The 15,449-nt window shown below is 52.3% G+C and overlaps 1 protein-coding gene across 5 annotated transcripts; it reads left to right on the top strand.

The window, feature by feature from the left end:
- Window positions 1-3,769: 3,769 nt before the first annotated feature.
- LOC116273120 (zinc finger protein 496-like) lies at window positions 3,770-14,181 on the top strand. 5 transcript variants are annotated; one of them, XM_031662061.1, is made up of 6 exons: window positions 3,770-3,878; window positions 4,021-4,236; window positions 5,598-5,713; window positions 6,110-6,489; window positions 6,812-6,995; window positions 13,099-14,181. In XM_031662061.1, the coding sequence occupies exons 4-6, from the start codon at window positions 6,160-6,162 to the stop codon at window positions 13,200-13,202; spliced, it is 618 nt and encodes a 205-aa protein (XP_031517921.1). In that variant the 5' UTR covers window positions 3,770-3,878; window positions 4,021-4,236; window positions 5,598-5,713; window positions 6,110-6,159; the 3' UTR covers window positions 13,203-14,181. The 5 variants fall into 5 exon arrangements, with proteins under 5 accessions (XP_031517921.1, XP_031517917.1, XP_031517920.1 ...); XM_031662057.1 differs by having other exon boundaries at window positions 6,063-6,489; XM_031662060.1 differs by having other exon boundaries at window positions 5,598-6,489.
- The last annotated feature ends 1,268 nt before the right edge of the window (window positions 14,182-15,449 follow it).

The raw sequence follows: 15,449 nt of genomic DNA, 5'->3' as shown, positions 1-15,449 counted from the left end.
GGCTGTGTCCACTCTGTCACCTTCCTTCTCCTCCAGAAAGTACCCTAGCCCAGGAACTCCATTGTCTGCTCTGCTCAGGGGCCTCTCTACCAGATTCAATGGGCAGTGTCCTTTGCTCACTGGATTCGATCTTGGGGCTGGATTTATCCCCCGACCTTTCTCTCCTTGAAACACAGGTGCTCACTTGGATTCCAGGGCTCCAAACCTGCAATTTTCCTTCTCTCTCAAGGCGGTAGCAGCTCTCCCTACCCCCTTCTCTTGCCCTCGTCCTCCCCCTCACTTTCCTCCTCCTACTTCCCCTTCTCTCCCTTCTCCTCCACTAACCCCTTGGGCTCCCAGGGTCCGGGGCTGGCATTTCACAGGGTCTGCCCTCCCTGGGGCTGCTTCTCAAAACACACTCAACCCTCTTGTCCCAACTCCTGCTACACACTGTGACTCCAGATTTCCACCTCCAGCCACAGCTTTCTGTCCCAGAGGGTCATCCCCACTTGTCTCCCGGGCATCTGAAAACCAGCAAGTCCCAAATCCACCAACTCAACCCCAAACCCAGCCCCTTCCTGGAAACCTGCTTCCTTGCATCTGCCATCTCTAGAGGGCCCGTTCAGTCACCCAGTTTCAGCCCCAGTCACAGCCGTTCCTCACTCCTCTAACACCGGCAGCATGCCTTCAACACAGAGCCTGGACTGGGCTACTGTTCACCAGCTGTGCCCCCACCAGCCAACTCCAGGAACCGAGCATCTCCTGCCTGGATCTCTACAGCGATTCCTAACAGGGACTCTGCTTCATCTGTTCTGCACAGTGATCTTGCTAAAATCAAGATTCCGATAGGCCACACTCCTACTTGAAACCCTCTAATGACTATAAAATCCGGTGACCTGGTTCCAGCCTCACCATTCTCTCACTGTTCCTCTGCCCAGCTGAGCAAGCACACGCTGTTTCCTTTGCTGGAATACTCTTCCCACACTCCTCTGCTCAGGGGCCCCCCCACCTGCTCTCCGCTCAAATGTCACCTCCTGACAGAGGCCCTACCTGAACATCCCCAGCACACGCTTCCCCACCATGTTCTATTTCTTTCATGACACCTATCACCAATGGCGTTATATTGCAGAATTGCTGATTTATTATTTGATTCCCCTCCCAGCTCTTTGGATCATTCTTCTATGGTCTCCCCATGGATGGAATCATTGGCACATAGCAAACATTTCATAAAAACAGATATGATTGGCAATATCATATTCATACAAACCGAATACATGCACACACTGGGCATGACGATGGCGCGGTCCTTGAGCAGGATTTACGTGCAGGGTCCTCTTCCCGATGCTTCACCCGTGGCATCTGATACAACCCCACCTCGTCCACTGCGTCCAGAGGCAAACACCTTCCCCACGGGCTCCTGTGCCCCCACCCAGCTCTACACCATCCCTCTCCTCTCGTTCACCCGCCACCTTGCTTTGCACCACTCCCCCTTAGGGCCTTTGCCGTCAAGGTGGTCTCCATGTGGGAAAAAGGGACTCTGATTGACTCCTTCATCTCAAATACCACCTTCACAGTAAGGCCTGCCTGCCTGCCCTCCTCTTTAATACCATGACTGTTACCAGCCCCTCCCCAGCACTCCTGACTTCCTGATGCCTCTCCCTTTCCTTTTCTCTCCACTTTCCTTTGTTTCTGTAGCACAGATCAAAGAGAGCAGGTCATGTTACTGATTTTGCTTCCTCCAATAGCCAGTGTGTTCACAGATTACCTGAGCACCTGGAAGGCTGCCTGGCACTCATAAATGCACAGGAGGTACTCGGTATAGGTTTGCTGAATGACAGAAGCTTCAATCCCACACAACCATCAACTGAGGTACCCAGCATCATCCCTGTTTTCTGGATGAGGAAACTGAGGCACAGAAAGGTTATGTAGGCCTGAGGTCACCTGGCTAGGAATTGATGGGGCAGGATTTAACCCAGGTGCCTGACTCTAGAACTTTGACTCTTAAGCCCCGTTTTGAGCTAAATGCAGAAGCAGCATAAACAGCCCACTTTGTGCCTCAAAAGGTGAACAGTGAGAGGCACAACTGGGCAGGGACGTGTCAGGTCAGGGGAAGAAACTGAATTGGGTAGTGGGGATTAACTGGATACTGTCTGCCAGCAATTTCTGCCTCCTGCATTTTACCTGCTTTAGGGTTGCAAGGGGCAGAGCTATGAACACAGATGCCCACTCAACAGCCAGTTCCTGGGCCAGTCACAGGGTTGGGAGCTGTGGCACCAGGGCTCTGGAACCCCACAGACTAGGATGTTTGCCAAAGCACCTAAGCCCTACCAGCCTTCCCACTTCCTCTCCTCCATGTCACAGTTCCTGGCTGGTGTTCCTGAGAGCAGGCTGTACATGAGTCCTGTAAATGTCAGTCCAGTTAAGTCAAAGGGGGTGGCTCCTCCTTGCACCTGTAGGCTCCAGCTAAGATCTGTGCGGCCCTGCCGGGCATCTGGCTGTCATCTGGGAAACAATCACTGTTCACAAACAAGGGCTTCACTCCTTCGCTTGGTCCATCTCCTGCTAAAGTCAGAATGTGAACATTGACAAACAGCGGCTCCCAGTAACTCTGCTACTCAGAAGTGATTATTCCAGCAGTTCAGAGGAGGAAGTGGTGGTGCCCAGGGCCACGGGATTAGAAGAGTAACAGAGCTAAAGGATCCTGTGCCTCAGTCCAACCACCTTGTCCCCACTTACTCAGCCGGGCCACTTTCTTTGGGGAAACCGATTTCCTTCTGCTTGCCCTTGAAAGGGGATCCTAAGGAAATCGGAGCAACGGGCAGTAGCTACCCTCTGGAAGATGGAGAACCTTCTCCCCTTCTGCGTGGGAGAATCCAATTTCGGTGCAGAGCAGACGGAGAAGGGGCCATGGGAATCAGGCCTGCCCAGGGACCGGGTTCACACTTTCTCTCAAGCTCTGGAGCCTGAAAAATGACCACTCCCCGGGGACGACCCATGTCAGAATTTGGGCTATATTCAGCACAGTGCAGCGGCCAGCAGCCCTGTCTCGGGGTGGGGTCCGGAGGCCCTCATTCCTGCTTGCCCCTCACTGCCACATGACCTTGGGTCAGAGCCCCTCATCCTCTCCCTCCGCCACTGCGCACAGCGGTAACCGTGTTCACTTCTGCGAGCCCCGTGACCCCCACTCAGGGCCAGGACTCACGGCAGACCCCCTGCGCACCCCCCAGGGTCGTCCCGAGGCTCGGAGTGGCCTCCGGCTGCGCGGCCTTTCCTAACGCGGGGACTCCGCACGTGGGCGCCAGGCCCGGAAGGCGCGGGTGCGAGCGCTACCTTTGGCGTCCCGCAGCGACGGGAGGGGCTGGGCGGCCCGGAATTCGGCTGGCGGGGGCTCGCAGGGGGGGTCTGAAATGAGGCGGCCGACGGCGCGCGGGGCCTCCTCCCTCCGCTCCATCCCGCACCCCCAATTCCAGCTTCCATCCCAGCCGCGCCTCCCGGTCTGCCGTTCCGGGCGTCCACCGGCCCGCGTGTCCTGGGGGCGCCGGAGAAGGAGAACAGCGGAGAAAAGAGCCCAGGGCTGACTTTCCGGACCGGCGGGCCCGCGGGGAGGACCGGGCGCGGCGACGTGGCTGACCCACAAAGCCCCCGGCCCGGCGGCCAGGCCCAGGCGCGCGCGGAGCTGGGCGGGCCGGGGGTGTCGGATGTCACCCCCAGCGCACACCTCGGCCGGGGGGCGGGGGAGCGAACCACTGAGATGCGAAGACCTCCCCGGTCCTAGAGCGGAGCAGGAAGTGTCCCAGGGGAGGGAGCCGGAGGGCTCCGGCCTTTCCTTTCCTCGGCGTCCGGCGGGCTCCGGCAGCGGCCAGGCCTGCGCCGCCCGCCAACAGGGACGAGCCGCGGCGGTGAGTGCACCCCGGCTCCCGCGGCCGGCCCCGCCCCGCCCTCCTCGGCCCGCGCCCGGCCTCCGCGGCGCCGCCTCCCGGCCCAGAGCCCAGCGCTCAGGAAGGTGCGGGCGGGGGAGAAAGCAACACCATTGTTTTTCAGGCGCCTCCATTTGCCCCCGAGCCGAGCCGTGGCGTTCCGGATGATCGGGAGACGCGGTCTGGACGGGCCGGGAAAGGAGCCGGGCGCCTGCGGAGACGCCGCCTCAGCGAGTACGCCCGGCCGGGCGGGCCGGGAGGATGAGGACGGCTGCCCTGGACTTCCGCCGCCACAGGAGGGCTTTCGGCCGCACGCCGGGAGGGAGCTCCGGGCTGTGAGGTGAGGAGCCCCGGAGCCGGCGAGACGGGAGACGCGCGTGTGAGGGAGACCGAGGGCGCGGAGGGCGCGCTCCCCTTTCCCTGGCCCGCAGCGACCTTCTCCTTCCCCTTCTGCCGATCCGGCTCGGTCCCTCCTCCGCGAACGGCTGGGAGCTCGCTCCGCCCCTGCGGGGCCCTCCTCCGCCTCACTCACGTTAGTTCATTCATCAGGCGTCTCCTCCGAGCCTCCGACGCGCCAGGTGCCGCCGTGACAAAGACGGACGCGGCCGTCTGGTTGGAGACGATCCGAGTGGCAGCCCGGGTGGGCGCCGGTGCTCGGGGGGGCGGACCTGAGTAGTCCTGGGCGCTGCAGGTGTGTGATGGGCGCCGCAGGGGGCCGCCGAGCAGGGCGGGCGGGGCCCACCCCGGGCTCCAGATGCCGGAGCCGCCCTGGAAGGGAATCCGATGGTGGGGAGCCCTGTAATGCGTCCAGCCCGACGCCTCCACGGCCCCCATATGCGTTTCTGTATGTGTTGTTACTTTGGAAAGCAAGGAGATTCAGAGCAGTGGGTGTTTCTGGAACCACTGAGTTGTTTCGTAGCTTTTCTGGCATCACTTGTCTTCCTGTGAAATGGGAGTGAGGCCCGAGTCCCCCTTGTGAGCTGTTGGAGGTTAAGGCGCGGCCACGCTGGACAACCTCCTGCAGATGGAGGAGTGGCAGGCACTGCCGGTCCTAAGGATCACAGAGGCCTGATGGCAGAGAAGGGCACTGTGAGTGTCCCCATGTGCCCTTTCACGGGTCAGTGTTCTAGAGTGGGAGTCATGAACACCAGCCAGGTATACTGGTTGCTGGTCTCTTTTGCCACCCTGTATGTGTCGGCTAGTTGTCTGCACACCAGCGGGGAGGTGTAGGGACCCCTGAGGCCCACCTTGAGAGTGTGGCAGCTGCAGTGTCCAGGGGTTCTTTAAGGGCTGAGCTGTGCCGTGAGGAACCCACTCTTCTGTCCTGGCCGAGGAACGGCGTTCGCGGGTGTGCCGTTGCCTTGAATGTGGTTTGAAGAGGTCAAGGATAGACAAGAGGGTGGAGGCGAGGTTGAACGTCAGGCAAGAGTTGGCAGAAGGTTCATAGGAAACCACTGATATTTCTAAATGCAGTGTTATTTGTCCCTCGTGGACTGCATGTGGCTGTCTCATGTGATGTTCCCTGTGTCTGGGTGTTTTCCCCTGCCTCCCGTTGCAGACTCTGTTGGGCAAAGCTGATTCTGGCTGGGTTGTCCCTCCAGCACTGAGCACCATCAGCCCTCTGCCACCAGCAGGATGGATTTTCCATTCCTGGATGTGCTTGAAGGCTCATCCGATGCATGTCTGTCTTTGTCTTTCCAGCTCTATTTGTAAAGGTCTTGAGAACAAGAACAGTGACTTCGGCTCCAGAGCTTCAATATAGTGGCCTGCTTGGCCTGCCCATCTCGGGTCTCTCCAGGAGGACCCAGCCACTTAAGGTACCAGAGAGTCTTGATTACATCTGCATGTGGCGCTGTTGGTTTCCTGGGATGCTCAAAACACCAGTGTCACGTTGAAATGCCACCACTTTCTCCCAGATTTCCTGCCTTGTTCATCCAGTCACCCGCTTACGGGAATCCACACGTAATGGTACTGATGGGGGGCAGGTATCTTTCTGTCTGTTTCATTTTGTGTGTAAAGACCAGCCACACCGACACTCCCTACCTTTCCCAGGGCTTCTCCAAAGGGCTGGTCTCTGAGGGCATTGACAGTTTCCTTGTCACTGTCCCCCAGAAATGACCACAGGAGACCAGAACACTGAAGCCAGTGATTTCTGTTTGGAAATAGGGTCGTCTTCTGCTGCTGACCCCCATCAAATCCCATCATGCCCACAGCCCTGTGCCCCCGAGTCTTGGCTCCGAAGGAAAGTGAGGAGCCCAGGAAAATGAGGAGCCCACCTGGAGAGAACCCTAGCCCCCAAGGGGAGCTTCCCAGTCCCGAGTCCTCTCGGCGCCTCTTCCGCCGTTTCCGCTACCAGGAGGCGGCGGGCCCCCGGGAGGCCCTGCAACGCCTCTGGGACCTGTGCCGGGGCTGGCTGCGGCCTGAGAGGCACACCAAGGAGCAGATTCTGGAGCTGCTGGTGCTAGAGCAGTTCCTGGCCATCCTGCCCCGGGAGATCCAGAGCTGGGTGCGGGCGCAGGAGCCTGAGAGCGGAGAGCAGGCTGTGGCTGCGGTGGAGGCACTGGAACGGGAGCCCGGGAGACCCTGGCAGTGGGTGAGTAGAAGGGGTGGAGCTGGGACGGGTAGAGATCTGGTGCTTAGACACTTTCACTAGGCCATGCATGCACTGGCCGGGGAATGAGGAATTCCACTGAGAGCCGTGTATTTTGGTTAGGACCAGACTAGAGTTTCCTAAGAAAGCCAGTTTTACTCCCTGAAGCCTCTAATTTGGGCATGATGGTGTCATGCCCCTTTACGGCCCAGTCCAAGGCCTAAGTGGAGCCTTTGGTGGGCAGCTGTGGAGTGGATGGTCACCAGGCCCAGGGAGAGATGGGACCTCTTCGCCTAGCTCTGAAAAGCTCTCTCTGGGATTGCAGCTCAAGCACTGTGAAGACCCTGTGGTGATTGATGATGGGGACAGCCCTCTGGACCAGGAGCAGGAGCAGCTGCCGGTAGAGCCCCACAGCGACCTTGCAAAGAGCCAGGATGCCCAGCCCATAGCCCTGGCACAGTGCCTGGGGCTCCCAAGCAGAGCACCAAGCCAGCTCAGCGGGGATCCAGGTATGCAGCCCGGGGAGTAGCAGGGGTGATCTGGGGGAGCGCACACCGCACACTGTACACTGGGGTGGTTTTTAAGCTGATGGCTTTTGCATCAGCACTTTTCTCCTGTCCCCTGAGGGGCTGTGAGCTGTTATCAGGGTCTGAGTCCCTTCCTGGAGCAATTAAACGAGAATCTCATCAGGATGTTTGTTCTCTTCATGGTTCTAGATCCTCTCAGAGCTAACTCTTCTGTAAGTGGGTGTCACTGAGGTGGTGCCCTCTCATCTCTTTGAGGGTGCATCTTTGCAGGATTTGTCAGTTTGATGACAGCTAGGGCCTGCTGCATGAATGGAGCATGGCCATCTCTTGTCTCTTGGAACCTCTGTTTCTTTGGCTAAACAATTCCTATTTACAGGAGCATTGTGATTCTACAAAGAGATATAAAAATACTTTGGAGAACAGAGGATGGTATCTAGTGTGTGGGACCAGAACATCAGCTAGACATGGTTTGAGTATGTGTATGAAGTACATGGTTGCTACAGAAAAGTAGTTTTGTCGTCAGATAAACTTAGATTTGAATCTTCTGGGTATGACATGAGGCATGCTTCTAAACTCCGAAAGCCTCAGTTTCTTTCTCTGTCCAACAGAGATAGTAATTACCTTTTTTGGGGTTTTTGGACGATTAAATGAGATACAACCTATAAAAGGCTGAGCACAAAGCCTGAGATGCCCAAAACTTTTTTTTTTTTTTTTTTTTGAGACGGAGTCTCGCTCTGTCACCCAGGCTGGAGTGCAGTGGCGCAATCTCAGCTCACTGCAACCACCACCTTCCAGGTTCAAGCAGTTCTCTCGCCTTAGCCTCCCAGTTAGCTGGGTTATAGGCACTTGCCACCACGCCTGGCTGATTTTTATATTTTTAGTAGAGATGGGATTTCGCCATGTTGGCCAGGCTGGTCTCGAACTCCTGACCTCAGGTGATCTGCCTGCCTCGGCCTCCCAAAGTGCTGGGATTACAGACGTGAGCCACCGCGCCCGGCCGCCCAAAACTTTTAAGTACATATCATGGGAAACCAGTACTCTTGGGTTGAAGGAAGTCTGGCACATGGGTTCCTCTGGGTGGACTTTCCACAGTGCTCTGTAGGTACAGTGGAAAGAGAGTGTCTAGGGGGCCAGGGGGGCTTTCTTAGGACTCTGGGTGGACTTGCCCCAGTGCTGTATAGGTACAATGGAAAGAAAGTGTCTGGGGGGCCAGGGGGCGTTCTTATGATTTACAGAAGTTGTGTTGGCCTTATGGTAAGCTTTTCAGTAATAAAACCAAAATGCCTATTAAATTTCTCTGTGTGGAAAAACTATAGTGACTTCTGTACAAATCATACAAACTCTTCAGCCTTTTCTTGCTCGTAAGTCAAGATCGGTGTGTCGTTTGCTGCCATAACAAAGTACCAGAGTGGGTGGCTTATGTAACAGAAATGTATTCTCTCACAGTTCAGGAGGCTGGTGTGTTGTTTGCTGCCATAACAAAGTACCACAGAGTGGATGGCTTATGTAACAGAAATATATTCTCTCACAGTTCAGGAGGCTGGAAGTCTGAAGTCAAAGTATCAGCAGCCTTGGGTTCTTCTGAAGCCTCTCTCCTTGGCTCTAGACGTGCCTAATGTTAACACTAAGAGAAGTTTGCAGATAGGCATTTAGAAGGAGCTAGGGGCTGAGCGCAGTGGCTCACGCCTGTAATCCCAACACTTTGGGAGGCTGAGGCGGGCGGATCACCTGAGGTCAGGAGTTTGAGACCAGCCTGGCCAAGATGGTGAAACCCCATCTCTACTAAAAATACAAAATTAGCTGTGTGTGGTGGTGGGTGCCTGTAATTCCAGCTTTTCGGGAGACTGAGGCAGGAGAATCACTTGAACCTAGGAGGCGGAGATTGCAGTGAGCTGAGATTACGCCATTGCATTCCAGCCTGGGTAAAAACAGTGAAACTCCGTCTCAAAACAAAAACAAAACAAAACAAAAAGAAGGAGCTGGGAGGGGAAGTCTCTTATGCCACTGGCTCTCCTTGGGACCCGTAAAAACCTATGAATATCTGGCCCTGAAAGCTGACAACAAGCTTTGTGCCAGGACTCTTGGTGACGGGCAGTTTTCTTTCAGGGAGAGGAAGAGGAAGATGTTTACACTAAGAGAAGTTTGCAGAGCGAGTGTAACAGACACCTTCTCTCTCTGGGTCTCTTACATGGTCTTTCCTTTGTGTGTGTCTGTGCTTTATCTCCTCTTCTTGTAAGTACACCAGTCCTATTGGATTAGGGCCCACCCGTATGACCTGATTTTATCTTAATGACCTCTTTAAAGACCCTGTCTCCAAATACAGTTGCCTTCTGGGGTACCTAAGGATTAGGGCTTCAACATAGGAATTTGAGAGGAGCATAACTTAGCCCGTAACAACAGGCATAAGGGAAGCAGCCAGTCACCCACATAATGCACGTGCAAGTAGCTTGGGTTATGCAGGAAGTGGGGGGCTGTGAGAGGCCTTGTAGTGGGGTCTGGGAAGGCACGCAGGAGGAGGGGAAGAGTTTCAGGAACTACAGCAGCCTGTGCAGTTGCTGCTTGATAAAGTTCTGAGATAAGCCAGCAACCACAGATGGGGTTTAGGAAAACAGGGCCAGCTCTCCCATTTCCATGAGCAATAATCAATAGGCAAAGTAGGTGTGACAAGAGTTAGCAGTCAGGAAAACCTTAACTATTAGGACAATTTATCATTGGAATGCACTACCCGTCATAGCTGTATAGTTCCTCATCTTGAAGATCTTCCCCACAACCTAGGTTCTGTGTAGGGTCTGCAGCTCTCCAAAGTGATTCTCGAAAGGGTCCATGTATTCATTTATCGGGGCCAAAGGTAGGGTGGGGCTACATATTCATATATATATCTGGGATAGCTACGTATCCCAGAAGGTGGCAGGTGTGAGGAAACAGAACTAAAATACCACCTGCTAGCCAGGCACAGTGGCTCACGCCTATAGTTCCAGCTACTCGGGGCTGAAGCAGAGGCATCGCTTGAGGCCAGGAGTTGGAGACCAGCCTGAGCAACATAGTGAGAACCCACCTCTAAAAAATAAAACATCCCCTCTGGGAGATGTTGGTCAAAGAGTCGAAGTTTCCATTAGATAAGATGAATAAATTCTGGAGATCTATGGTACAGCATGGTGATATTGATTAAAAATAATGCATCTTATACTTGAAAATTGCTAAGAAAGTAAGAAATGTTCGGCTGGGCGCGGTGGCTCAAGCCTGTAATCCCAGCACTTTGGGAGGCCGAGACGGGTGGATCACGAGGTCAGGAGATCGAGACCATCCTGGCTAACACGGTGAAACCCCATCTCTACTAAAAAATACAAAAAACTAGCCGGGCGAGGTGGCGGGCGCCTGTAGTCCCAGCTACTCGGGAGGCTGAGGCAGGAGAATGGCGTAAACCCGGGAGGTGGAGCTTGCAATGAGCTGAGATCCGGCCACTGCACCCCAGCCTGGGTGACAGAGCAAGACTCCGTCTCAAAAAAAAAAAAAAAAAAACAGAAATGTTCTCATCACAAAAATGTATGAGGTGTAGATTTGTTAATTAGCTTAATCATTTCACAATGTATAGTTATCACATTGTACAGTTTTCATACATACAATTTTTGTCAATTATACCTTAATAAAACTGGGAGGTAAAAGTAAGTTAAATAAAGATGAAGATAGAAACTTAAAATAGAACATACACACACAAAAATACCACCTCCTCAAATCTACACCCATCCAGCCTGAGCTTCCCTTCAGACACAGTGAAAAGGCTGCCTTCCACTGAGACCCCTAGAATGGCACTGCCATCTGTGTGGGCTCCTGACCCCATCCTTTGTTCCACATAGCCACTCTTGCAGCTGCTGTTTCCTGTAGGCTTTGTGTCCCAGCTCTGAAAGGCCAGGGACACTGACCTCTGGGGTTTGCTTTGATAGTGACTTAACATATGACCTGGGGTTAACCAATAGACTGTAGCACAGCTCTCCCAAGTCTTAATCTGAGAAAAGAGTACCGTTGGAAACACAGAGCTCATTTTTACATGGCTGCCCTGCTGGCAGGGAATGTAGCTCATGGCAGAAGCCTCAACAAGGGGTAGTTTCCAATTTCAGGAGACAAGAGTGGCAGAGTCCCTGATAGCCCAAAATAAGGCTGGTGAGATGGTCCCAAAGCCACACTTTACATTTTGTATGAGGGTCTTTAGGGCACTGTGTCAAATGCTCTTTCAGGAGTGCCTACGGTGGTAACAGTTTTTCTTCTTTGTTTAATTTCTGTTTTCAAATTGACAAAAAATTGTATGTATTTACGGTGAACAGTGTGAGGTTTTGATATCTATACACACTGTGAGTGATTAAATCAAGCTGATTAGCTGGGCATGGTGGCACACCTGTAGTCCCAGCTACTCAGGAGGCTGAGGTGGGAGGATCCCTTGAGCTCAGGAGTTCTGTTCCAGCCTGGGCAACATAGTGAGACCAGTCTCTTAAAAAAAAGTCAAGCTAATTAATATAATGCATTACCTCATACACCTCTCCTTTTTCTGCGTGTGGTGAAAATACTTCAGATCTACCCTCTTCGCAATTTTCTTTTTTTTTTTTTGAGACGGAGTCTGGCTCTGTCACCCAGGCTGGAGTGCAGTGGCCGGATCTCAGCTCACTGCAAGCTCCGCCTCCCGGGTTCACGCCATTCTCCTGCCTCAGCCTCCCGAGTAGCTGGGACTACAGGCGCCTGCCACCTCGCCCGGCTAAGTTTTTGTATTTTTAGTAGAGACAGGGTTTCACTGTGTTAGCCAGGATGGTCTCGATCTCCTGACCTCGTGATCCGCCCGTCTCGGCCTCCCAAAGTGCTGGGATTACAGGCTTGAGCCACCGCGCCCGGCTCCTCTTCGCAATTTTCAAGCACCCAGTACGTTGTTACTGCCTATAGTCACCATGTTATGCAATAGGACTCCTGAGCTTACTCCTCTCATGTCACTGAAATTTTGTACCCTTTGACCAGTGTCTCCCCAGTCCCCCATTCCCTAGCCTCTGGTAACCAGCATTCTACTCTCTGCTTCTATGAGTTCAACTTTTTTAGAGTCCACATTTAAGTGAGAACATGGAGTATTTCTCTTTTTGTGTCTGGCTTATTGCTCATAGCATGTCTTTCAAGTTCATCCATGTCATCACAAATGACAGGATTTTCCTTCTTTGTTATGGAGTTCCACAGTAATTCTGATCGCCAATAGCCCTTACTTTTTTTTTTTCATTTGAGATAGAGCCATGTTCTGTCGCCCAGGCTGGAATGCAGTGGTGTAGCTGTGGCTCACTGCAGCCTCGATCTCTCAGGCTCAAGCAATCCTTCTGTTTCAGCTTACCAGTTTTTTTATTTTTAGTAGAGATGAGGTCTTACTGTGTTGCCCAGACTGGTCTTGAACTCCCGAGCTTAAGCAGTCCTCCCACTTTGGCTTCCCAAAGAGCTAGGATTAGAGGCATGAGTCACCACATCCAGACCCTAACTTCTTATAGATTCCTCAACTCTACGGCTTTTTCTTTTTCTTCTTCTATTTTTTTTTTCTCTTTTTCTTTTTAAGAGACAAATACTCTCTGTGTTGTCCATACTGGTCTGGAACTCGTGGGCTCAAGTGATTCTCCCACCTTAGTCCCCAGAATAGGAATAGCTGAGATTACAGGCTTGTACCACCACACATGGCTGAACTCCATGGAGTTTTAACCTTTATTTTCCCATAGTTTGGGTAACAATGCTGAGGTCCAGGGACCTACCCGAGGTGAAAGAGTTCATTTAATTGACCGTGTCATCATGAACCAAGGCACTCTCTGTTATAGCCCCCCTTGTTATATCTGGAAACAAAGTCGCAGCAATCTTTGTGGTTTACAGAGTGCTTTTCATGTGCAGCATTTTGTAATCCTCATTTTACAGGTAGGAACAGAGACTGGGGTTTTATGAAAAGCACCGTGAAACAGCTCCCTGTTGGTGCCTCTCTTGCTACCAAAATGGAAGTGAAGAGCCATGGGAAGCTCAGAAGGTATCAGCACCAGGCCTGGCCCTGGTCCCCTTTGGGACACCATTTTCTGATCTCTTTCAGTTCTGCAAGATGCTTTCCTTCTTCAGGAAGAGAATGTGCGGGACACACAGCAGGTGACCACCCTCCAGCTACCCCCGGTGAGTGGTTTCTACAGGAGTCCTTGATAATCCCGCATTTGCCTCTGTAGGCTACAGGGCAGCTTTCCTAGGGCCCCAGCCAGCTTTCTGACTGCCACACAGGATGTTCAGTCCAGGCCCAGAAAAGCTAAAATAGGCAGAGCGTGAGCTTAAGAGACGCCCCATTTCTCCTCCTGCCCTATGGTCCCAGCCGCCGCTCACTGGGTTGACTGTCATCAGGCCACCTTCAGGAAGCTTTGTGCAGACGATAGCAGGAAACAAAGGCCCATGAGTCCCCACTGATGGGCCTCTCAGCGTGTCTAAGTTCCCCTCTTGTGAAAAAGGAGCTCTCTCTGCTCTTTCATTTTACAGAGAATTTTTCAATTTAATAATCATCGCAGCAATGGTTATATTTTAGAAATGTTAGGAAGTGGAGGGAAGAAAGCACAGATAATTTGAGTCCTGTCACAGATCTATATGGTGAGTCATTCCAGAATTTCCTCGAATGTTCTCGTTCGTGTTTTTGTATAAGACTTGCTTACTCGGGCGCTCTGAGGAGTCAGAGTCAGGGCTGGGGGCTGGTCCAGCAGGTGATCTTACTCACCTCTCTCTAGCCCAGCTGCTGCCTTTGACCATGTTTTCTGGCCGTATCTCCTTCACTTTCCCTCCTAATACTTTCCACTGGCTGGCATGAGATTGAGTTATGACAGCATCATCCCCTCCCGTGGGAACAGGAGGTGTGGCTCCTGTTTTTGTTTAGTTGCTCCTTACCCAACAGAAAACTGAAAAACAGTAGACACACTATTATCATATCTCAGCAGAATGTCAGAAACTGAGCAGTTTGCTTTCTGCACAGTTCATTTGCCATGACTTTATTATATTTTTATTTTTAGAGACAGGGTCTTGCCTTGTCACTCAGGTTTCAATGCTGTGGCACAGTTGCAGCTCACCGCAACCTCAAACTCCTGAGCTCAAGCCATCCTCCCACCTCGGTCTCCTGAGCAGCTGGGACTACAGATGCATGCCACTACACCCAGCTAAGTTTTGTATTTTCTTGTAGAGACAGGGTCTCACTATGTTGCCCAGGCTGGTCTCGAACTCCTGACCTCAAGTGATCCTCCTGCCTCAGCCTCCCAAAGTGTTGGGATTACCGGCATGAGCCACTGTGCGCAGCCGACATGGCTTCAAACTTGGAGAAGGGAGGGCTAGGGATGGGAAGGAGTGAGCCAGGTTACCCAGTTGGGGGCATCTCCATAACTAGCTTTTGCCCCACCAAAGCTGTGACACACGCCCGTTTACCCTGATGCTCAACACATACATGTCAGCATTTGCTACGTACTGTGACCATTCCCAAACATGAAGGAGGTAAAACCAGTATTTCTTATTAAAAGTTGCGTCTTTAACCAGTATAACGCACAAGGGGATGCTGTTCATTCGGTACCTATTGAGGTTGGTCTTCATCTTTCAATTCTTGCAGTCCCTGGTAAATGCCGTAGCGAGCACAGTACAGAGATTTCGATAAGTCAGTGTTGTTTTGTTACTCTGATAGTTTCTTCCCAGTGCACTAAAGGTTGCCATCGTGATGATCTTGTTTATAAGTGTTTTTTTAATTTCTATTTTTAATTGTGGTAATATACACATAGCATAAAATTTTCCATCTTAACTGTTTTTCAGCATGCAGTTCAGTGGTGTTAAGTACATTTACATTGTTGTACACCCAATCTGTAGAACTTTTTCATCTTCCCAAACCGAAATTCCCTATATGTTAAATAATAACTCCCCATTTACCCTTTCCTTAGTTCCTGGCAACCTCCATTCTACTTTCAGTCCCTACTAATTTCACTATAAATACCTGATATAAGTGGAATTGTACACTATTTGCCTTTTCGTGACTGGTTTATTTCACTCAGCATACTGTCCTCAAGGTTCATCAATGTCGTAATGTGTGTCGGAATTCCCTTCGTTTTTTTTTTTTTTTTCCTGAGACAGAGTCTTGCTCTGTCACCCAGGCTGGAGTGCAAGTGGCTCGATCTTGGCTCACTGCAATTTCCGCATTCCGGGTTCAAGCAATTCTCCTTCCTCAGCTTCCCGAGTAGCTGGGATTACAGGTACCCACCACCATGCTTGGCTAATTTTTGTATTCTTAGTAGAGACAGGGTTTCACCATGTTAGTCAGGCTGGTCTCGAACTCTTGACCTCGTGATCCACCCACCTCGGCCTCCCAAAGTGCTGGGATTACAGGCGTGAGCCACCGCACCCGACCATGAATTCCCTTCCTTTTTAAGGCTGAATAAT

Source organism: Papio anubis, unplaced genomic scaffold (assembly GCF_008728515.1).
Source record: "Papio anubis isolate 15944 unplaced genomic scaffold, Panubis1.0 scaffold374, whole genome shotgun sequence".
In the NCBI taxonomy this organism is placed as follows: domain Eukaryota; kingdom Metazoa; phylum Chordata; class Mammalia; order Primates; family Cercopithecidae; genus Papio; species Papio anubis.
This window is presented reverse-complemented; position numbering and strand designations above follow the sequence as displayed.

What these genes read in the sequence shown, in the direction of transcription:
- LOC116273120 (XM_031662057.1), top strand. Translation starts at nt 6,100, where the DNA reads ATGCCCACAGCCCTGTGCCCCCGAGTCTTGGCTCCGAAGGAAAGTGAG. An exon ending in CCGGGAGACCCTGGCAGTGG is followed by an intron (nt 6,490 to 6,811) that starts GTGAGTAGAAGG and finishes CTGGGATTGCAG; the next exon opens with CTCAAGCACTGTGAAGACCC. An exon ending in CCAGCTCAGCGGGGATCCAG is followed by an intron (nt 6,996 to 13,098) that starts GTATGCAGCCCG and finishes GATCTCTTTCAG; the next exon opens with TTCTGCAAGATGCTTTCCTT.